General features: G+C 51.4%; 1 protein-coding gene across 3 annotated transcripts; it reads left to right on the forward strand.

Annotated features, from left to right (window-relative positions):
- Positions 1-977: 977 nt before the first annotated feature.
- Positions 978-16,166, forward strand: PPP1R3F (protein phosphatase 1 regulatory subunit 3F). 3 transcript variants are annotated; one of them, XM_008509186.2, is made up of 4 exons: positions 978-2,033; positions 11,451-11,506; positions 11,730-11,812; positions 14,402-16,166. In XM_008509186.2, exons 1-4 carry the CDS (start codon positions 1,042-1,044, stop codon positions 15,683-15,685), a joined length of 2,415 nt encoding a protein of 804 aa, XP_008507408.2. In that variant the 5' UTR covers positions 978-1,041; the 3' UTR covers positions 15,686-16,166. The 3 variants fall into 3 exon arrangements, with proteins under 3 accessions (XP_008507408.2, XP_008507410.2, XP_070462070.1); XM_008509188.2 differs by having other exon boundaries at positions 11,733-11,812; XM_070605969.1 differs by lacking the exon at positions 978-2,033 and adding an exon at positions 11,031-11,051 and having other exon boundaries at positions 11,733-11,812.
- Positions 16,167-16,949: the final 783 nt, after the last annotated feature.

The following is a 16,949-nucleotide window of genomic DNA, read 5'->3' on the forward strand; positions in this document are numbered from 1 at the left end:
GGGAATCACAGGGGTTTAAGGAGAAAGTAAATGCATCCAAAAGAGGCACACTCCTCCCAATGGCTGCCAGCATTCTACGGTTCTGCGGCCGGACGACCCTACAGCCCAGACTGTCTATGCACCATCCTCTCCTCTGGCTTCCTTATTGGCTGTTCATCCCCTCCTTTACACCATCTGCAACACCCCGTTGGCCCTGCTCTTTCCCGTCCCGCCTCCGTGTCCTTCCTGCTACACTTTCCAGCCTCTGCATTGGTTCATCCCGCTCTAGCACCGCTCTTTGCGGGCTCAACTGCCTTCAACTCTGGCTCTCCCATTGGCTATCCGCTTTCTCTCTTCCTCGCTCCCGTCTTCATCGCACACCCCCATTGGCTCTGCCTCTCCAGTCCCGTCTCCGAGGCCGCTCACACACCGCCTCTTGGGCTTCTTCTAGCCTCCGTATTGGCTAGCACCACCCTAGCACCGCCCTTTGAAGGCCAGTGCACGCTCACAAGGCTCCCCATTGGCTAGCTGCAGCTATTATCGTCATCCTTCTTCTATACACCCAGCGCGTGACTTCCCATTGGCTGTTCGCTGTCTCTTCCATCCCGCTACCTACGCAACCTACAAATCTCCTACTTTTCACTTGCTCACTCCCTGCTACCCCCATCGCTTGTAGCCAGTCCATTTTCCCCGCCGCCCACACGCCGCTCCCGCTCACACTCCCCCACTAGCTGTCCTACTTCTGTCTTCATCTCGGACCAGCACCCCCCATTCACGCCTCCCCATTGATTCTCCGATCATCCTGCCTCCCACACCGCCCACTCTCGGGCATCCCCATTGGCTGCATGCTTCTCCTGCACGCGACTCACCGCCTACGTCACCCGTGCGCGGCTTCCCATTCGCTCTCTGCTATGCCTGTCTTCAGCTCACCGACTACGCTCCCCGTGAGCCGTACCCCCCCTGCGCTGGCCTTCCTATTGGCTGCCCGCCCCTTCAGGCCCTGCCCCCGCCGGTCCCGCCGCCGGTGCCGTCGGTGCCGCCGCCGCCGCCGCTGCCGCCGATATGGCGCGCACGGCCCCTGTGGAGCCCCCGCTGCGGCATCCCGCGCCCCCCTCGCCGGCCGCGGGCGAGCCCCGCACCTCTGTTGAGGCAGCGGCGGCCCCGCGGAGGGTGCTGTTCGCCGACGAGGCCCTGGGGCTGCCGCTGGCGCAGCTGCGCCGCTACCGGCCGTGGGGCGGGCCCGGGGCGGGCAAGATGGCGGCGGCGGCCGGGCAAGATGGCGACGGCGGTGGGGCTGATGAGGACGACGATGGCGAGGATGGGGATGAAGGGGAGGAGGAAGAGGAAGCTTACTCCGAGCCCTCGCCGCTGTGTCCCGTCCCCGCCGGCGGGGGGTTTTACCTGGTGCCCACATTTTCGCTGCCGCCCGCGCCGGGCCGTCTGGAGCGCTTGGGGCGCGTCATGGTGGAGCTGGAGGCGCTGCTGCCGCCTCCCGGAGCGGTCCCCGGGGGTGCCGGAGTGTGGGTGCCTGGGGGGCGCCCGCCGGTGCTGCGCGGGCTGGTGCGCGTGCTGAACCGCTCCTTCGAGAAGGCGGTGCACGTGCGTGCCTCACACGACGGCTGGGCTTCCTTCTGCGACCACCCCGCGCGCTACGTCCCGCGCAGCCCGCCAGGGGCAGGAGTGGGAGGACCAGGAGCAGGAGACCCCGTCCTGGATCCCGGCCTGGGCCTGGGCCCCGGCCAGGCGTGCGCCTCCTCGCCCGACGACGGCGGCCGCACCGACCGCTTTGCCTTCCAGCTGCCCTTTGCTGAGGGCGCGGGCGATGGGGCGCGCCTGGACTTCGTGGTGCGCTATGAGACCCCCGAGGGCACTTTCTGGGCCAACAACCACGGCCGCAACTACACAGTCCTGCTCCGGATTGCACCCGCTCTCACACCCACTGATGCCGAAGGGCTGCCCCAGCAGCAGCAGCTGGAGCCACAGCCCGAGTGCCAGGGTCCCGTGGAGGCTGAGGCCAGGCAGCTGAAGAGCTGCATGAAGCCGGTGAGGCGCAGGTAATGTCTGCCAGCGCCACCTCCGCCAACACAGGGCTGTGTTTAGGATGGAGGACAAGTATCCCGACCCAGGAACCCCTCAGGCCTGCTCTCCAGGACGGGGAGGAGGGCGCAGTCAGTCAGTCAAAGAGTAATGGAAGCCAAACATGTGCTAGGCTCTGTTTTAGATAACTGGGGTTTCATTCATTCATTTATTGAATTCCACTGTAAAGCCCTGAACAAGACAGATATCTTCCCTGCCCTCAAGGATCATGCAGGCTTCTGTGGGAGACAATTTGAAAAACAATCAGAAAGCAGATAAGATACATAGGCATAAGCTTAGCTGCTGAGGGGAAAAAAATAGAGTAAGGCGATAGTGTGGGAGGGAATAGCTGCTTTAGACAGGGTGTTTGGGGAGGGCCTTTGAGGAGGTGAATCCTGGATGATGATAAGAAGAGTTGTGCATAGTAATGGGGGGGGGGAGAGTTTGTAGAAAAGGGAAGAGGGAGGACTTTTCTGAGAAGGTGCTGTTTAAACTGAGTCCTGAATGATAAAGAGGAGCAGTTATGCACACATTGGAGCAAGGATGTTCTAGACAGAGGGAACAGCAAGTGCAAAGGTTCTGAGGTGGGGAGGAGCTTGGCATGATTGATGGGCACTGTGTTGAAGTGGAAAGAACTGCAGTGACAGTGTGAACCAAGGGCCTTGCCAGTGGGAGGCAGGGAATCTGATTCTCACTCGACAGAGCAGGAAACGAGCAGGAAACGAGGGTTCTAGAGGGAGAAACTGGTTGAGGAAGTGATGGTGCCTGGCTTTTCCAGTTCGGCCACGTCTGACCTTGAAGTCTGTACACTCTCTTTACTGTTATGCTCTAACCTAGTCGGAGGCTTTCTGCAGAGGCGAGGGGCTGAGTTGCTCTCACAGGGAAGCAGTGGCTCTGGCAGAGGCAGAACCAGGTGGGCCTGGACTTGAAGCTCGTGTCCTTTGTTTTTGCCATAGCACCTGTGACCATTCAGGGCCTGGGAGAAGGAACCAGTTAACCCCCAGGAGGCCCTGATACAAGATTCTCCTCGGTTTTTTCCATCAAGCTATGAGTTCTTCAAGGGTAGCAGCTAGGCCTGATTCTTTTTGGGGTCACCTAAGTCCAGCCTGGGATGAGTAGATTCTCTGTGCATGTGTGGGAGATGCATACATTTCCCTGCTCCAGGGAGGTCTGGGAATGGGAACATGCTTTTTGGACCTTGTGTGTGCTTGATCAGAAGCCTCTGGCTGCAGCAAGATATTTGTGCTCCTGGCAAGGCCTTAGGCTGTGAGTGGTTCAGAAAGGTCTAGCTTGGGCCTGGTGGGCAGATGTGCCTGGGTCACTGAGCAAGCACCCACTTACCGACCTGTGGACCCTACAGTCACCTGAGACTTCGTCTAAGGCGGGCAGGCAGCATGGCTCTCCTTATTGCATTAAGAGAGTGGATTCTGCCATCAGAGCCTGGGTTCAAATCCCAGCCCTGCCATCTGTTGGCCTTGGGACCCTGGCCAACTCATTTAACTGTACTGTGCTTCAGTACCCTCATCCGTAAAACAGAATTACAGCATCTGCTTCCCGGGAGACGAGTAAAGGCACTCAGAACCGAGCCTGGCTCATAGCAGTGCCACGTAGGTGTTAGCTAGTATTTATACTTAGGAAGTCACACATACACTTCCTTGGATTCCGCTCCCAAACTCTGCTCTGCCTCTCATCAGCTGTGTGGCCTTGCCTCAGTTTCTTCATCTGCTGAAGGGGAATGACAGTCACTGTGTGGCCAGATTGGCCGCAGCAAAGATGGGCAAGGTAACTGAAGCGTGATGGCTGTGAAGGAGAACGGTGGCCAGCATTTACTGATCTCCATGCTAGGAGCTTCAAGTCTGTTCTCTCCTGAGTCCTGCTCTGCATGCTGTGTGGTGTAGGTGCTGTGATTATGCCCATTTAGTAGCGGGGGGGGGGGGGAACTGAGGTAGCTCAGAGAGGTGAGCCAGCTTGTTCAAGTACACTCAGCTAGTGAGTGACAGGACTAGGGAGGAGATGCTAGGGGCTTTTTTTTTAAAAACTACTGCTCCTCTTGAAGGCCTGATAGGATTCAGGGCAAATTCTGCATTTTGCTCCTGGTCTTCCCAGCATGTCATGCTTTCCTTTTACCTCCCCCCACCCGTTATTGAGCTATCCCTACATAAAGTATACTGATCTTAAGTGGAGGGCTCAGTGGATTTTTACGTATCTATGCTTTTGTGTAACCAGCACCCAGATCAAGATACTGAGCTGTTCCAGTGCCGCAGAATCGCCTTTATTTCTGTCACTTTTCCCAAGTCGTCATCCCAGCTGGCTGTCATGGGAGCCCTGACTGTAAGATGCGACAGTTTGGGTAATGGAGTTTGGTCATTTTACAGTGTGAAAGGAAGGGAACAGAAATCAAAAGATGGCAGATGGGCCAAGGTGGGTGGAGAGGGTGTTTTTCTTTTAAAATACATGGGTGGTTTTAAGGAGAAATTGAAGCAGCCCTTTCAGACAATTGTTTTGGTATCTGGCCCCAGGTCTGTGGTTCCTAACATGACTTGTGATATTATTTTAAGTGGGCAGATGGCTTTTTGATAGCTTCTTTATCTTTTGATCTCAGCTCTTGCAAAGGGGAGGTTGGTGCTCATTGCAAGATCAGCGATAAGATTTTCTTTGTAGGTCGGTGGCTTTCTTGGCGAGTACATTCAACTTATTATTGTTTTAAAACCTGTGTGCTGCTGGTGACTTGGAGCGCTGTTGAAGAACAGCCACCCCCTGCGACTCAGCCCTCCTGGGAAATGGTGCAGGATCTCAGGGGATAGCCTTAACCTGTGGGAGCCCTGTCACAGAGGGCTTCCCGTTCAGGAAGTGTTGGCCCTCTGTGCACCGGGTGCAGCCACATCAGGTGGGGGGCGTGGGAGAAGGGTGCAGCCATTGGGATACAGCTCAGAAGGCGAAATGGCTGCACTTCTTGGGTTGCTGGACCAGGCTTTTGATAACCCTTAGGCTTAGAGATGATCCATCGGCAGGCATTTATTGAGAGCCTAACTATGTGCTGGGCACAATGCTGGGTTTAAACAGGGAAAAAGATACAGGCTGGTGCAAGATGTCAAAGGGCTTGTAGTGGAGCTGGGTGGGAGGGGTAGGCACAGAGGGCTTGTTGTGTGAGACCTGGCCGAGACCCTGCTCTTTGCTAGGCACTTTGCCGAGTATTTGCATGCAGAGTCTCATCCAATCCTTTCAATGCTTCCTGTGAGATAGACTGTTTTTATTCCTTTCCTGGATGAGCAAACTGAGGCTCCCAGAGTCCGAAGTTCCAGGGCTAGTGTGGGGAGGAGCCCTCCTGGTCCGCCTTGGCTTAGCACCCTTATGAGATGTCCTATTCCTCTTAAAAATAGAGACCAAGAAAGCCTCAGCGTGGCCTTCAGCATCACCTGCTCTCTCCCCCAATCTGGCCTCCATGGCGACTAGTCTCCCCTCATGCCGTCCTCTGCCTTCTGGGCTCCTATCTCTGTGGTCTTTCCAAGGTGTCTTGCCCTTTTCTACCTCAGGGCCTTTGCCTATGCTGTTTCCGTCACCAGGAATGTTGGTTCTGTGCCCCTTGCAGTCTCCTCATTTTGAGCCTTCGGTTCTAAGAGTGCTTCCTCTGGGAAGCCTGTCCATCCCAATCTCCTCAAACTCCAGTTTTCCATAGCGCTGGTCAGCCAAGCAGGCATGTGAGAGAATGCCGTTAGCAGAGGAGATGAGCATCCCCAAAAATTCAGGATTGTTTTCCACCCTGCCTGGCAGTCCTCTGACATTTTTCTGATCCACTCTTGTCTCTTCCCTCATGTGACTCTTTGGAATGTTCTTACCTTCAGACTTTGCTTCCTGCTTCAAAAAACCAAATAGAAGACATGAGAATGTAACTCCCCACAACTTGCAGCCTCAAGCCTGCAAAGTGACTCCCCTCCCTTGTGGTATAGGGGAGGAGCGGGCCCCTCTCCTCCCTCAGGCCAGCTCCCCCACTGTGCTCTGGGTTCCATTTTCTGCCCCTTGCTCCAGAAGCTGACATAATCAATTACCCTTTCTCTCCTGGCAGTTTTTCACTGCCCTCCTCACCTGATCCTCTATTGGCCCTTATACATGCCAGCGTCTCTACTGTCTTCAAAAGTTGTCCTTTGACCCCACCTCTGCCCCTGCTGCTCCTGGCTGGCACCTCATCACTCTCCTCTGCTTCATTGCCGACCCCCTCTAAAGAGTTGCTTACGCTTGCCTTCTCCACTTGCTTCAGCCCCCGCATCTGCCAGATTCCATAGGCGGTTTTTGGTGTTCCTCTTGAAGTGATTGAACTCTCTTACTTAAAACACTTTCTTCTCTTGCCTTGGAACCATGCTCTGCTGCTTTACTTTGAACTCTCTGGCCCTTCGCTTTCTCCTTGCTTTCTCCTTCAGCCTCATATAGCCAAACTTGCTGTCTCCACTTGGCTGATGTCCCAAAGATGCCTCCAGCTCCCCTCATTCAAGGTTGAATCCATCATGCCCCATGGTGTTCTGAGCAGCCTCCCACTCCCCTTCCCCTCCTTTGCTCATTTTCCTTGACCCTGTCGTGTGGGCCAGGGCCCTTTGTTGTGGAGCATCTTGCCTTTTCTGAAGGCACTGACCTCAGCTTGTCGTTAGACCTTCTTTAGGGGATTATTGGATGACCCTCTCTGCCCTGCTAGACTGTAAGCTCCGTGAGGGGTAGGGACGTGGTCTGCCTTTGTTCACTGCTGTGTTCCCGCAGGGCCTGCCATGTGCCCGGCACTTAACCGGTGGTCAATAAATGTTTGTTGAAAGAATGACTGTGAGTATTTTTTTTATGTCTTCCTCCACACTAAATTGTAAGCTTCCTGGTCGGGTTTGCTCACTATTGTGTCTCCAGGGTCTGTCCCTGGGCTGAAGCACAGGAAGGCCTCAATGATTTTTAGGTTCACTTGTAGCTGAATGGACGGAGACCCACCTTGCTCTCTGACTTGGCAGCCTTAGGGGAAACCAGAACAATCAAAGTCAAAGCAGGATGGGCCACAGGTCATCTTAGTTGTCTGGAGAGTGAGGATTTCGTGTGAAAATGATCCTCTTTTATTCCACAGAAAACTGGCAGCACATCTTGGTTAAGGATGTGGGCCTGAGGCCACACACTCCAAAAGTGGCAGAGCTGGGACAGTCCTCCTCTAGTGCCCCAGTTTTCAACTGCTGTACCAGGCTGGGTGACAGGCCTTACCAGCCGGGCAGTACTGGGCAAGTTGCTTTCCTTTTCAGAGCCTCACTTCCCTCCGTGGGGATTCGGAAGGGATTACTGTTTGTTAAGCACTTTATGGGCGGTTTCCCGATGTTTCCTCAGTCTGTTCAACAGCTTGCTGAGGTAGGTATTACTATTATACCCTCTTCGCAGATGAGGAAACTGAGGCATAGAGAGATGAAGTAACTTGCTCCAGGTCACACAGCTGATAGGTGGCAGAGCCAGGGTTATTCATAATTACTTGTCCTTGACCCTTTACGAGATGTGAAATCAATTTACTGGATTCCAGCAAACATTGAAAAAAAGAAACAGCGTAGAAAATAGAGTGCATGACAATGTGTAGTAAAGGTAAGTGGTATTTCATGCAAAGAACGACTGTTTTTCAGTTATATCTATGTATATATTTACACATGTATGGGTGTGCTCGGTTATGATGTAAAATGTGTTTCTTACTGTGTTTCATGGCCACATGAATGAAGCCACTGCTGTAAAAGGAGCTCATAGCACAAGGCACTGCTCTCCTCCCCGCACCCCGCTGGGTGGTCCGTAAGTCCTAGAGTTGGCACTGACCCAGACTGTAGCTCGGGGAAGCAGAGCGATGGCCCACATAACTTGGTGGCTTTCACAGCCGCCTTCAAACCCTGTTTTCGGAAAGCAGATGGCTCAGGGTAACCGGGATTCCAGGTATCGCGGGGCAGGTTTCTGAAGCCACCTGTCCCCCCGGAAAGTCAGCATTATCTTCAGGTTGACTGCACGGGAGCCGGGGTCTGCTGAGTTTCCCTTGGGGTTTCAGCGTGTGACCCACTTTGGGCTGGCCGAGTTCTTTGAAAACACGAGCGTTGGGGGTGCTCGCAGAGGACTCGGGTGGCGGCAGTGGCGATGGCAGTGACGTGACTGCTCTGAAAGCCTGCTTTGCTCTTCGTGGGGTTGTCAGCCCTCCCCTGCTTGCTCACTCTCACTGTGGCAATTCACATTTTTGTTCTCTCTTCGCTGGCTTAGGCTGGGGCCAACGGCACCTCTTTCTGAAATCTTGCCTCTTGGCCTCCCCGGGTCCATTTGAGGTTAGTGGCCACTCAGTTTCCTGATGGCAGGAAGAATTTTCATGCCCAGGAGACTGGCACGCAGGCCTGATACGGCCCCTTCTAGGCTGCACCGTCTTGACTAGTTCTTGCTGGCACCCAAAGGATGTGTGCCTAAGATGTCCCCAGGTCTGTGTGCTCCGGCCCCCTACTGCCCACTGCTCTTGAGGAGACACCACGTGGCATTTGTGGGGCTGGTGCCAAAAGAGCAGGTTTCCTTCTCGAAAATTAGCAAGCACCCTGGAGGTACAGTTTTGTTCTTAATCTCCTCCCTGCCCATTTTTCTAAGAACCCCTCCTCCCCGTTACTGATCAGTGAGTCAGTATACATTGTACTCCATTTCTCTCACTCTCCTCCTTTTGATTAAAGTCATAGCTGCCCCCGAATGTTTACTGTGAAAGACAGTTCAAGGATATTTAGGGTTTTTTTTAAGCCCACAGTTTCAAATGCTGTCTTCAAAATGGAGGCCTCTTTGCATGTTATCAGTGTGGTGTGTAATTAGTGGGCGTAGAGACACGGTTCCTTGAGCCTCAGTTTCTGCATTTGTAAAAAGGAAAGGGTGCTGTTTTGAAGGATAGGTGTGAAGGTTTTCAAATGACTTGGTGTGTCAATGACAAGGGCCCATGCAGGAAGGGTGAACAATAAATGCTTGTGCCTCCTGCTTTTGTCTCTGACTTCGGATGGAGGGAGAGTGACCTGTGAGCTTCTGCTGACTTCGTGGATCTTGGGATTGGCTGAATTGCCTGCCCCGATTTTTGCATGTTCTGCCTCTTCTTACCCTCCTTGGCTGTGGACAAGATGCTCTGGGGGCTGAGGGATTTGTTCTGTATTTGTTTTTCTTCTCTCTCTTCTTCCTTCAAACTGGACTGTGGAGTTCTTTTCCTGCTGGTTGGCTGCGTCCTGAGTTCCTCCCTCCTCTCTTCCATACATCTAGGACTCTCTCCTGGCTTTTAGAAGCCTGATTGTCATGCCTGTCAGCACTTGGCTAGATGGCAGGGAATGGCTTGCCTAGTCCTGCTCCTGAGAGGGAGGGCTGCCTTTCTGTCTGTTTGTGGGTCTTCTTGAAGACGCTTGCTGGAGAAGATCCTAGGAAGATGACGGTTTCTTTAATGACGGACTGCACCAGCAAAAGAAGTCAGCAGAAATCATGTTGGGCCACAAATCCAAAGACCTGGATTAGACCTACTAGGGGACCAGTGCAGGACCAAGCTGGTTTGCTCTGAATCCCCCTCTCTTATCCATGATGCACAGGAGTTGATGGCTGGGCACCCTGAGTCACCCGCTTCACGCCCCGCAGTATTCTGATTCAAATGCCTCTGCTGGGACGCATGAGCCCTAGTCCATGGAGAAAGACAGATGCTCCCTTCCGGAGCTTCCAGACTGTAGATTCATGTACATAGTTCAAGCTTCCTCCCTGAGGGGGTGATAAAAAGCAGTTCTTGCAGCCACTTCTGTGTCTGGTGGTCTCCTAGCCGCATGTTCCGTGAAAGCAGGGAAACTAGGGATGAATATGTGGGCAAGAGGCAGGTCCAAAGAAAAGCCTGAAGGAAGGAGGAAGGAGGGATCTTGTCTGTTCTTGCTGCCTCCCTCTATCCACTTCTGGAAAGGATTGGAGATGGGTTTGGGGTAAGACCCTGTTCTCCCGCATCCAAGAAACAGCAGTTCGTTGGTTAGGAACACAAATGTTGAGCTGGAAGGCCTCGGTTGTGATCCTCACTGCTTGACATTGAGCCGTTTACTTGGCTTCCATTTCATCATCTGTAAGAGGAGGATAATAATACTGCCCACTTCAGGGGATTGCAAGGCCCTATCTCACAGGGTTGTTGTGACGAGTGAATTAATGTATGTGGAGCGCTTAGACCGGTGTACTATATGTGGGTCAGCTAGTGATACTCTGTTTCTGTGAAGGTAATTGATGATGTGTTTCCAAAAAGTTGCAACCATTTCCAGAAATGTCAACATCATCACATTACCTCTTAGGAAGAAAAAGATCTGAGAAGTTGCCTCAGCTCCTCTCAGGTCTCTGAACATGTTTTAGTTAATGCTTCTCTCATTTGCCTTAATCTGTAAACATTTGCTACTCATTTGTGAGAATGACAACAGTGATTTCTCCATGATCCCCACGACCCCACCCCTGGCAGGGACTGGCTGAAATACACTTGGCATATGCCACTCAGACCTTGGGGTCTGACGTGCCTGGTGAAGCAGGAACAAGACAATAAATACCTATGATTGATTCAGCCCTTGCTCTGTGCCAGGCCGTGGTATCTGGCTTGATGTCCTCCTTTCTCTTGACTCCCCTGTGCTCCATTTTAAGGTGAGGAGGCTGAGGCTCACGGAGGTTAAGTGGCCTGCCAGGCTGATGTGGTGATGGGCAGAGGGCTGGCAGAGGGACCCAGGCCTCTGTGACCCTGGGTTACTTCCTTTTTCGGCTGACCTTCCGATTCTCCAGTTGCTTCCTTCCTCCCTTTTGCTGCTTCCTATGCCCCACAGTCCTCACCTGCCGTTTCTTGGGAAAGACGGGTTCCTCCACAGACAGGAGTTTACCCTAAAGAAATGATCCAACATGTTCATGAAGCTATGCCCAGTGGTGTACCCTGAAGTCTGCTTTGTGAGAGCAAAATGAAGGAAACCACCTAGCTGCTCAGTAGGAAGGGAATGGCCACATACATTATGGTGAGTCCATATGAGTAGTAAGCAGCCATTTCAAATGTTTACAAAGGTATATAATGATGCTTCTTACTGTTAAATGGACAAAGCCAGCTGTGAAATTATGTCTGCAGAATCTGAATAATTTCATAGAATGTCTGGAATGAAATTTTCCAGAGTGGTAATGGTGGTTGCTTCTGGCTAATGTGTGACTTTTTCCTGCTTCTTTATGCTGTCTTGTATTTTGTGAATTTTCTATAATGAATGTGTAGGACTTTTAAAATCAGGGCATCGAAAGAGGCAGCAGAAGAGAAAACAGCGCTGTCAGGTGAGGGTGGGCCACCACAGAGGCTCAGAAGGTGCCGGTGGCTGGCAGAACTGGCCTCTGGGGCGTCAGCTCCATGCATTCTCTCCTCTGCCCCACAGGCCTAACGAGGAAGAACTAAGGATGAAGAGCATGGATGATAATACCCCTGCTGTGGGTAAGCAATTGGCAGCCTGCCGGAGTTTTAGCTCGTATTTACCATTTCTTTCTTCCTCCCCTTTTCCTTTCTGTATAAATTAAGAGGCACCCTCTGCCTTAGACTGTCACAGAAAGCTTCAGAGGCAAAACTGCCAATTGGCTAGAAGAACAGATTTTCTTAACCAAACCAGGCCTGCTTGTATACCTGCCTTGCCCCAATGCTGCCCTTCTCTTCTCTCCAGCAGAACGTCCTGATGTCCAGGAGTCAGTGGGTCCCCTGGTGGCCCCCACCCCTCTCCGTCCGTGGCCCCAGATGACACTTCAGGTAAGCAGGCCCTGGCAGGCTCTGGATGCACAGCCCAATGGGAGGCTGGGTGGTGGGGCGTAACTTTCTCTTAGTCCACCCTAGTTTGGAGGGAAGTCCCCCAAATCAGAACCTGATGGTGGAGGTGTAGAATGCAGTTACTCACTTGGGCTTATAGAAATGTCATTTGCTAGCTTAGCAAATATTTATTGAGTGCTTGCTCTGTGCCAAGCACTATTGTAGATGCTGGGAATACGTTAGTGACCAAAAACCCTGTCTTCATGGGGCTTACGTACTTTTCAGTGGAGTGAGATATAATAAAACAAAATAATAGTTAAAATATATGGTATGTTAGATGATGGTGAATGCCAAGAAAAAAAAATAAAGGGATGGGGGAGGGAGGGAGAGAGAGAGAGAGTCTGTGTGTGTGTATGTGTGTGTGTGTGTGTGTGTGTATGTGTGTGAGAGAGAGAGAGAAAGAGAGAGAAGTGCAGGGGGCATTTGCAACTTTAGATCGAGCGGCAAGGGAAGACCTTAGTGGTAAGTGAGATCTGAGCAGAGATCTGAAGGAAGTAAGAGTGAGCCACATGGACAACTAGGAAGAACATCCCAGGCAACTGCAAAGTCCTCGAGGTGGGGCCATGACTAATGTGTGTGAGGAACAGTAAGGAGCAGAAGGTGAGGGGGAGCAGGAGGAGGTGAGATGGGAGAGGAGGTGGGGACACATTGTGTAGGGCCTCCTGGACCCTGGAGAGGGCTCTGGCTTTTACTCTGTGTGAGAGGGGAGCCACGGGAGGGTCGGGGTCGTGAGCAGAGGAGGGCTGTGATCTGAATACGATTTAACAGGTTCCCTCTGACTGCTGGGAGGAAAATAGGCCTTAGGGGTGAGGGTGGAAGCAGGGGGACCGTGAGGAGGAGGCTACTGCAGTGTTCCGGGACAGCGATGCTGAGGCTGGCAGGGAGATAGAGAGATTCTGGAGATGTATGTTAATGTGTGTGTGTGTGTTTTAACTTTTTATTACAAAGATTTTCAAACATGTATGAAAGTAAAGAGACTAGTATAATGAACCCCCATATACCCATCACCCAGCTTCAAAACAAATTTCAACACATGTCCATTCCTACTTTTTCTACACCCCCGCTCCCTCTCCTCCCATTCCCTATGGAATTGTTTTGGAAAAAATCCAGACACTATTCCATCCATAAATACTTGAGTTTGTATCTCAGAAAATTAAGCACTCTAAAAAAGCCACGGTGCCATCATCACTCCTCAGAAAATTAACAATAATTCCTTACTATCTTAGTATTTGGTCAGTGATCACATTTCCTTATCTCATGAACATTTTAGGATCCAAACAAGATCAACACTTTGCATTTGGTCGATGGGTCTTTTTAGATTTTTAAATCTCCTCCACTTTTCTTGCAATTTGTTGAAGAAAACTTGTTTGCCCTGTAGAGTTTCCCACAGTCTGGATTTGGCTGTTTGCATCCACGTGGAAACACATTTCTTACTCTATTTTTATTAATTTATTAATTCTATTTAATTAATTTGATCTATTAAATTTAATTGATTTAATTTATTAAACTATTAATTTTATTAATTTGTTAAATATAATCTATTATTTATTAAATTAACTTAAATAGAGTTGTTCTATTTAATTCTCTTATTCCCACTTCATTTATTAGCTGGAATTCTTCTCTAAAGAACAACTTTCTCACATCAACTGTCTGGTTACCTTGAAGGTATATACCTTGAGGGTATATAGTTTGTATAGAAAAAGCTGTATAAATGCTTAATTTTTCCCTTCTGTTTACCAGTTTTCAGAAGAAATGTACTTTTCCAAAGGTGACCAATTAAAGGAGTTTTGGTTTTGGTATATCATTATTAACTCGAGAATTTTAAACATTTTTGTTGAGTTTCCATCCGTTGCACTTATTTATTTTGCTGCTTAAGTAGAACTATCTCTGGCCGTTGGGAGCTTACTTAGATTGGCTTGAGTCCTTTTGACACATACCCATCATTCTTTCAGCCCTTCCTCACATTCTGGTATGACAGTATGTCCCAGACTCATCCTGTACTTTCCCTGCCCCAAACCTGGAAACAGCCACTTATTTAAGGAGCCCTGGTTCCTTTTAGTGGAGAATGGTATTTAGAAACCAAGATCTGGGTGCTAGGTGTGTTTGTTGCTGCTAGATTGGTCATTGTTTCTAGGCCTTGCCAAAAGAGCCAGGAAATAAATTTTTTAAAAAGAGAAGAATGCATGAATTCATATGGATATTCTGGATGTGTTTCGGAGGTCAGCCAACAGTATTTACTGACAGCTATTCACCAGATCTTGGTGCCCACTGACTTCCTCCGCTTCATGATCTGCAGGAAGCCCCATTTTACTCCATCTAATTTTGTTATTTTAATATAGACAACATAGTCTTTGGAGTTTAGAGAATTATAGAGGGCTCTTTAAGGAGTGTTTATCTGGAAACACCTGTGGGGCTGAATGTGGGCTGTCACTAGTTCTTACTGTCTCTGCTTGTCCCATCTCTTCCTCTACTTCATTCCCTTTCCTTTCTCTCCCCTCCTGCGTCCCCCCCCTCCACCTCCAATGGCTCCAGGTTTCTGAAGTTACAGTGACTGGCAAACCCCCAGAGGAAGGTGACATCCCCAGAAGCAGTCCACCTGTGGCTTTCACAGAGATTCCCCAGGCACCGATCATCAGGATTCCTTCCTCCTCCTCTCTCTGTGGCCTGGGTGGCTCCCCCAGGGACCAGGCCTCAGGGCCCGATGCAAGTGAGGGGGCAGCTGGGCCTTTCCTGGAACCCAGCCAGCAACAGGTGGAGGCCACATGGGAAGTATCAAGCGAGAATGGAGGGGGCCGGAAGTACCCCATGGGGGGTGCTATTATGGATGAGCCCCTCGGGGGTCTGGAGGTCATGAGTGGGTTGGAGGAGCTGCTTGGTGAGGACACCATTGACCAGGAGCTAGAGCAGCTCTACCTTTCCCATCTGAGCCGCCTGCGGGCTGCCGTGGCTGCAGGTGGGGCAGGAGGTGGCGGGGAGGGCCTCACAGATGGGGGGCTGTCCCCCAGCCATCCGCTGGGCATACTCACGGACCGAGATCTGATCTTGAAGTGGCCTGGCCCTGAGCGGGCCCTGAACAGTGCCCTGGCTGAGGAGATCACACTGCACTATGCCCGGCTGGGGCGTGGTGTGGAGCTCATCAAGGACACTGAGGACCCTGATGAGGAGGGGGAGGGCGAGGAGGGGCTCTCCAATATACCCTCCAGCCCAGAAGGGGACACCCCCAAGGAATCGCCTCCGGAAATCCTCTCTGGGGCTCATTCTGTGGGAGATGTGTGGCTCCCATGGGCAGAGGGCTCGGGATGTGACAGCCCTGTGGTTCTGGGTACAGAGGGTCAGTTCACTAGGGCTCCAGAGAAGGGGATGGGCAAGGACACTGACTCTTTGCACATGAATAGGGTGATAGCTGGGGTGACCGAGTCCTTGGAGGGGACAGAAGCCCGGATAGAGTTTACCACTAAGTGGACAGACAGTGTGGTTCCTGTATCAGGCAAGGAGCCAGCTGCTCCAGTCCTGTGGGGGCAAAATCTCACCCTCCTTGGTCCCTCAGGGACTGAGATCTATCCTTCCAGCCTGGCCAGGCCCCATCTAAGCTCCCAGGATAAAGAGGGTTCAGGCCCAAGCCTTGAGCCCCCAAAGGGGTCTCCCACCCTAGCAGTCCCTGCAGAATGTGTGTGTGTATTGCCTCCCCAGCTCCGGGGGCCCTTGACCCAGACTCTGGGGGTCCTGGCTGGGCTGGTGGTGGTCCCTGTGGCTCTGAACAGTGGTATGTCCCTCCTGGTGCTTGCGCTGTGCCTCTCTCTGGCCTGGTTCTCGTAGGAGCTGCTTGTGGGCTCAGCAATAACAGGCTTCCCCCTCTCTGGGGTTTGGGGAGGGGCAGCCCCTGCACCACCCCCAGAGGGTTCAGAGGGGATGTGTGGCCTGTACAGTGAGGTGTCCTTTGCTTCTGAGAATGTTCCAATGGAGAGAGGCCTTCCCGTCCCTGAGCTCTGCAGTCAGCACAGGGCTCCCTGTGGTGATACCAGTGGAGAGGAACAGGGCATAGGTGGATGGTGTGAGTGAGGACTTTCAGAATGGGATTGGGCATGTATTCCCTTCCTCCCCTCCCCCTGAGCCTGTATTTATTTTTGTATAATTCTCTGGATGAGGGAGAGTGGTCGTGAGCTGGTCTTGGGGCACAATTACCCAGAGATATATTTATTAACAGCCAACCTGTGCAACCTGCTGGAGCTTTATTTTTAATTTAATTTATATAGAGTACCTATTATTATATGCCACAATAGAGCTCTATGAAAAATGATGTGTCTTGCTGTGCAGTGTTCTGGTTGGGCCTGTGTGCAGGGTGGTCACATTCTGTGGGAGGACCATGGTGGGGAGTGGGGGGGTGCAATGTGGTCATGCCTGCTGCTGCTGATTCAATATATCCTTGAGGATCTGTGTCACCTCACCTTATAGTCTTAATCTATGTGGTCAAGTGGTCTTTGAGTGGAAGGCCCTTTGGTCTTTTCCATATTCTGCCAGGGAGGGAGGAAGAGTGGTGGCCACATGAGGGTTTGGTGTTACACACGTGGCTGCAGCGGTGGATGTGGTCAGCTGTGGATGTGGGCATATAGGTTGTGAATCAGCCACAAGGTTTTGAGGTTACTGAGAAAAACAACCTTTGACACCAGCAGGGAGATCCCTCTGCCCCCAAGATTGGGAAGGCTCAGAAAAGACGGAGTTCATGTGCTGTGAAAAATTTATGCCAGAGTTGCTGTCCACAGATATCGAATTTCTAGCTTGAAACAGGAAATGCAGAAGCTTTGAAAGAAGGGATAGATATATTTACTGCATGCAGATAAAAAACTCTGCATAGCCAAATAAAACACCATATATTTATTTACTTCCCTTCACAGCAAAACTTTTATGCCAGCTTTCTGTGGTTCTTCTCCTCCAGGGCTCCAGTGCTTTTCTGAAACAGCTCTAATCAGATTTTTTTTTTGCCCAACCACTTCAGCAAAAGTGCTGAAGTCACTGTGTGATATTCACATTGTTACATCAACGGTCAAGTCTCAGACCTCATCTTACTGGGCCTATTGGCAGC

The sequence above is a fragment of the Equus przewalskii genome, chromosome X (assembly GCF_037783145.1).
Source record: "Equus przewalskii isolate Varuska chromosome X, EquPr2, whole genome shotgun sequence".
Classification (NCBI taxonomy): domain Eukaryota; kingdom Metazoa; phylum Chordata; class Mammalia; order Perissodactyla; family Equidae; genus Equus; species Equus przewalskii.

Coding starts and splice junctions, on each gene's coding strand:
- PPP1R3F (XM_008509186.2), top strand. CDS start 1,042: ATGGCGCGCACGGCCCCTGTGGAGCCCCCGCTGCGGCATCCCGCGCCC. Junction 11,507..11,729: donor TGATAATACCCCTGCTGTGG/GTAAGCAATTGG, acceptor TCTTCTCTCCAG/CAGAACGTCCTGATGTCCAG. Junction 11,813..14,401: donor GGCCCCAGATGACACTTCAG/GTAAGCAGGCCC, acceptor CAATGGCTCCAG/GTTTCTGAAGTTACAGTGAC.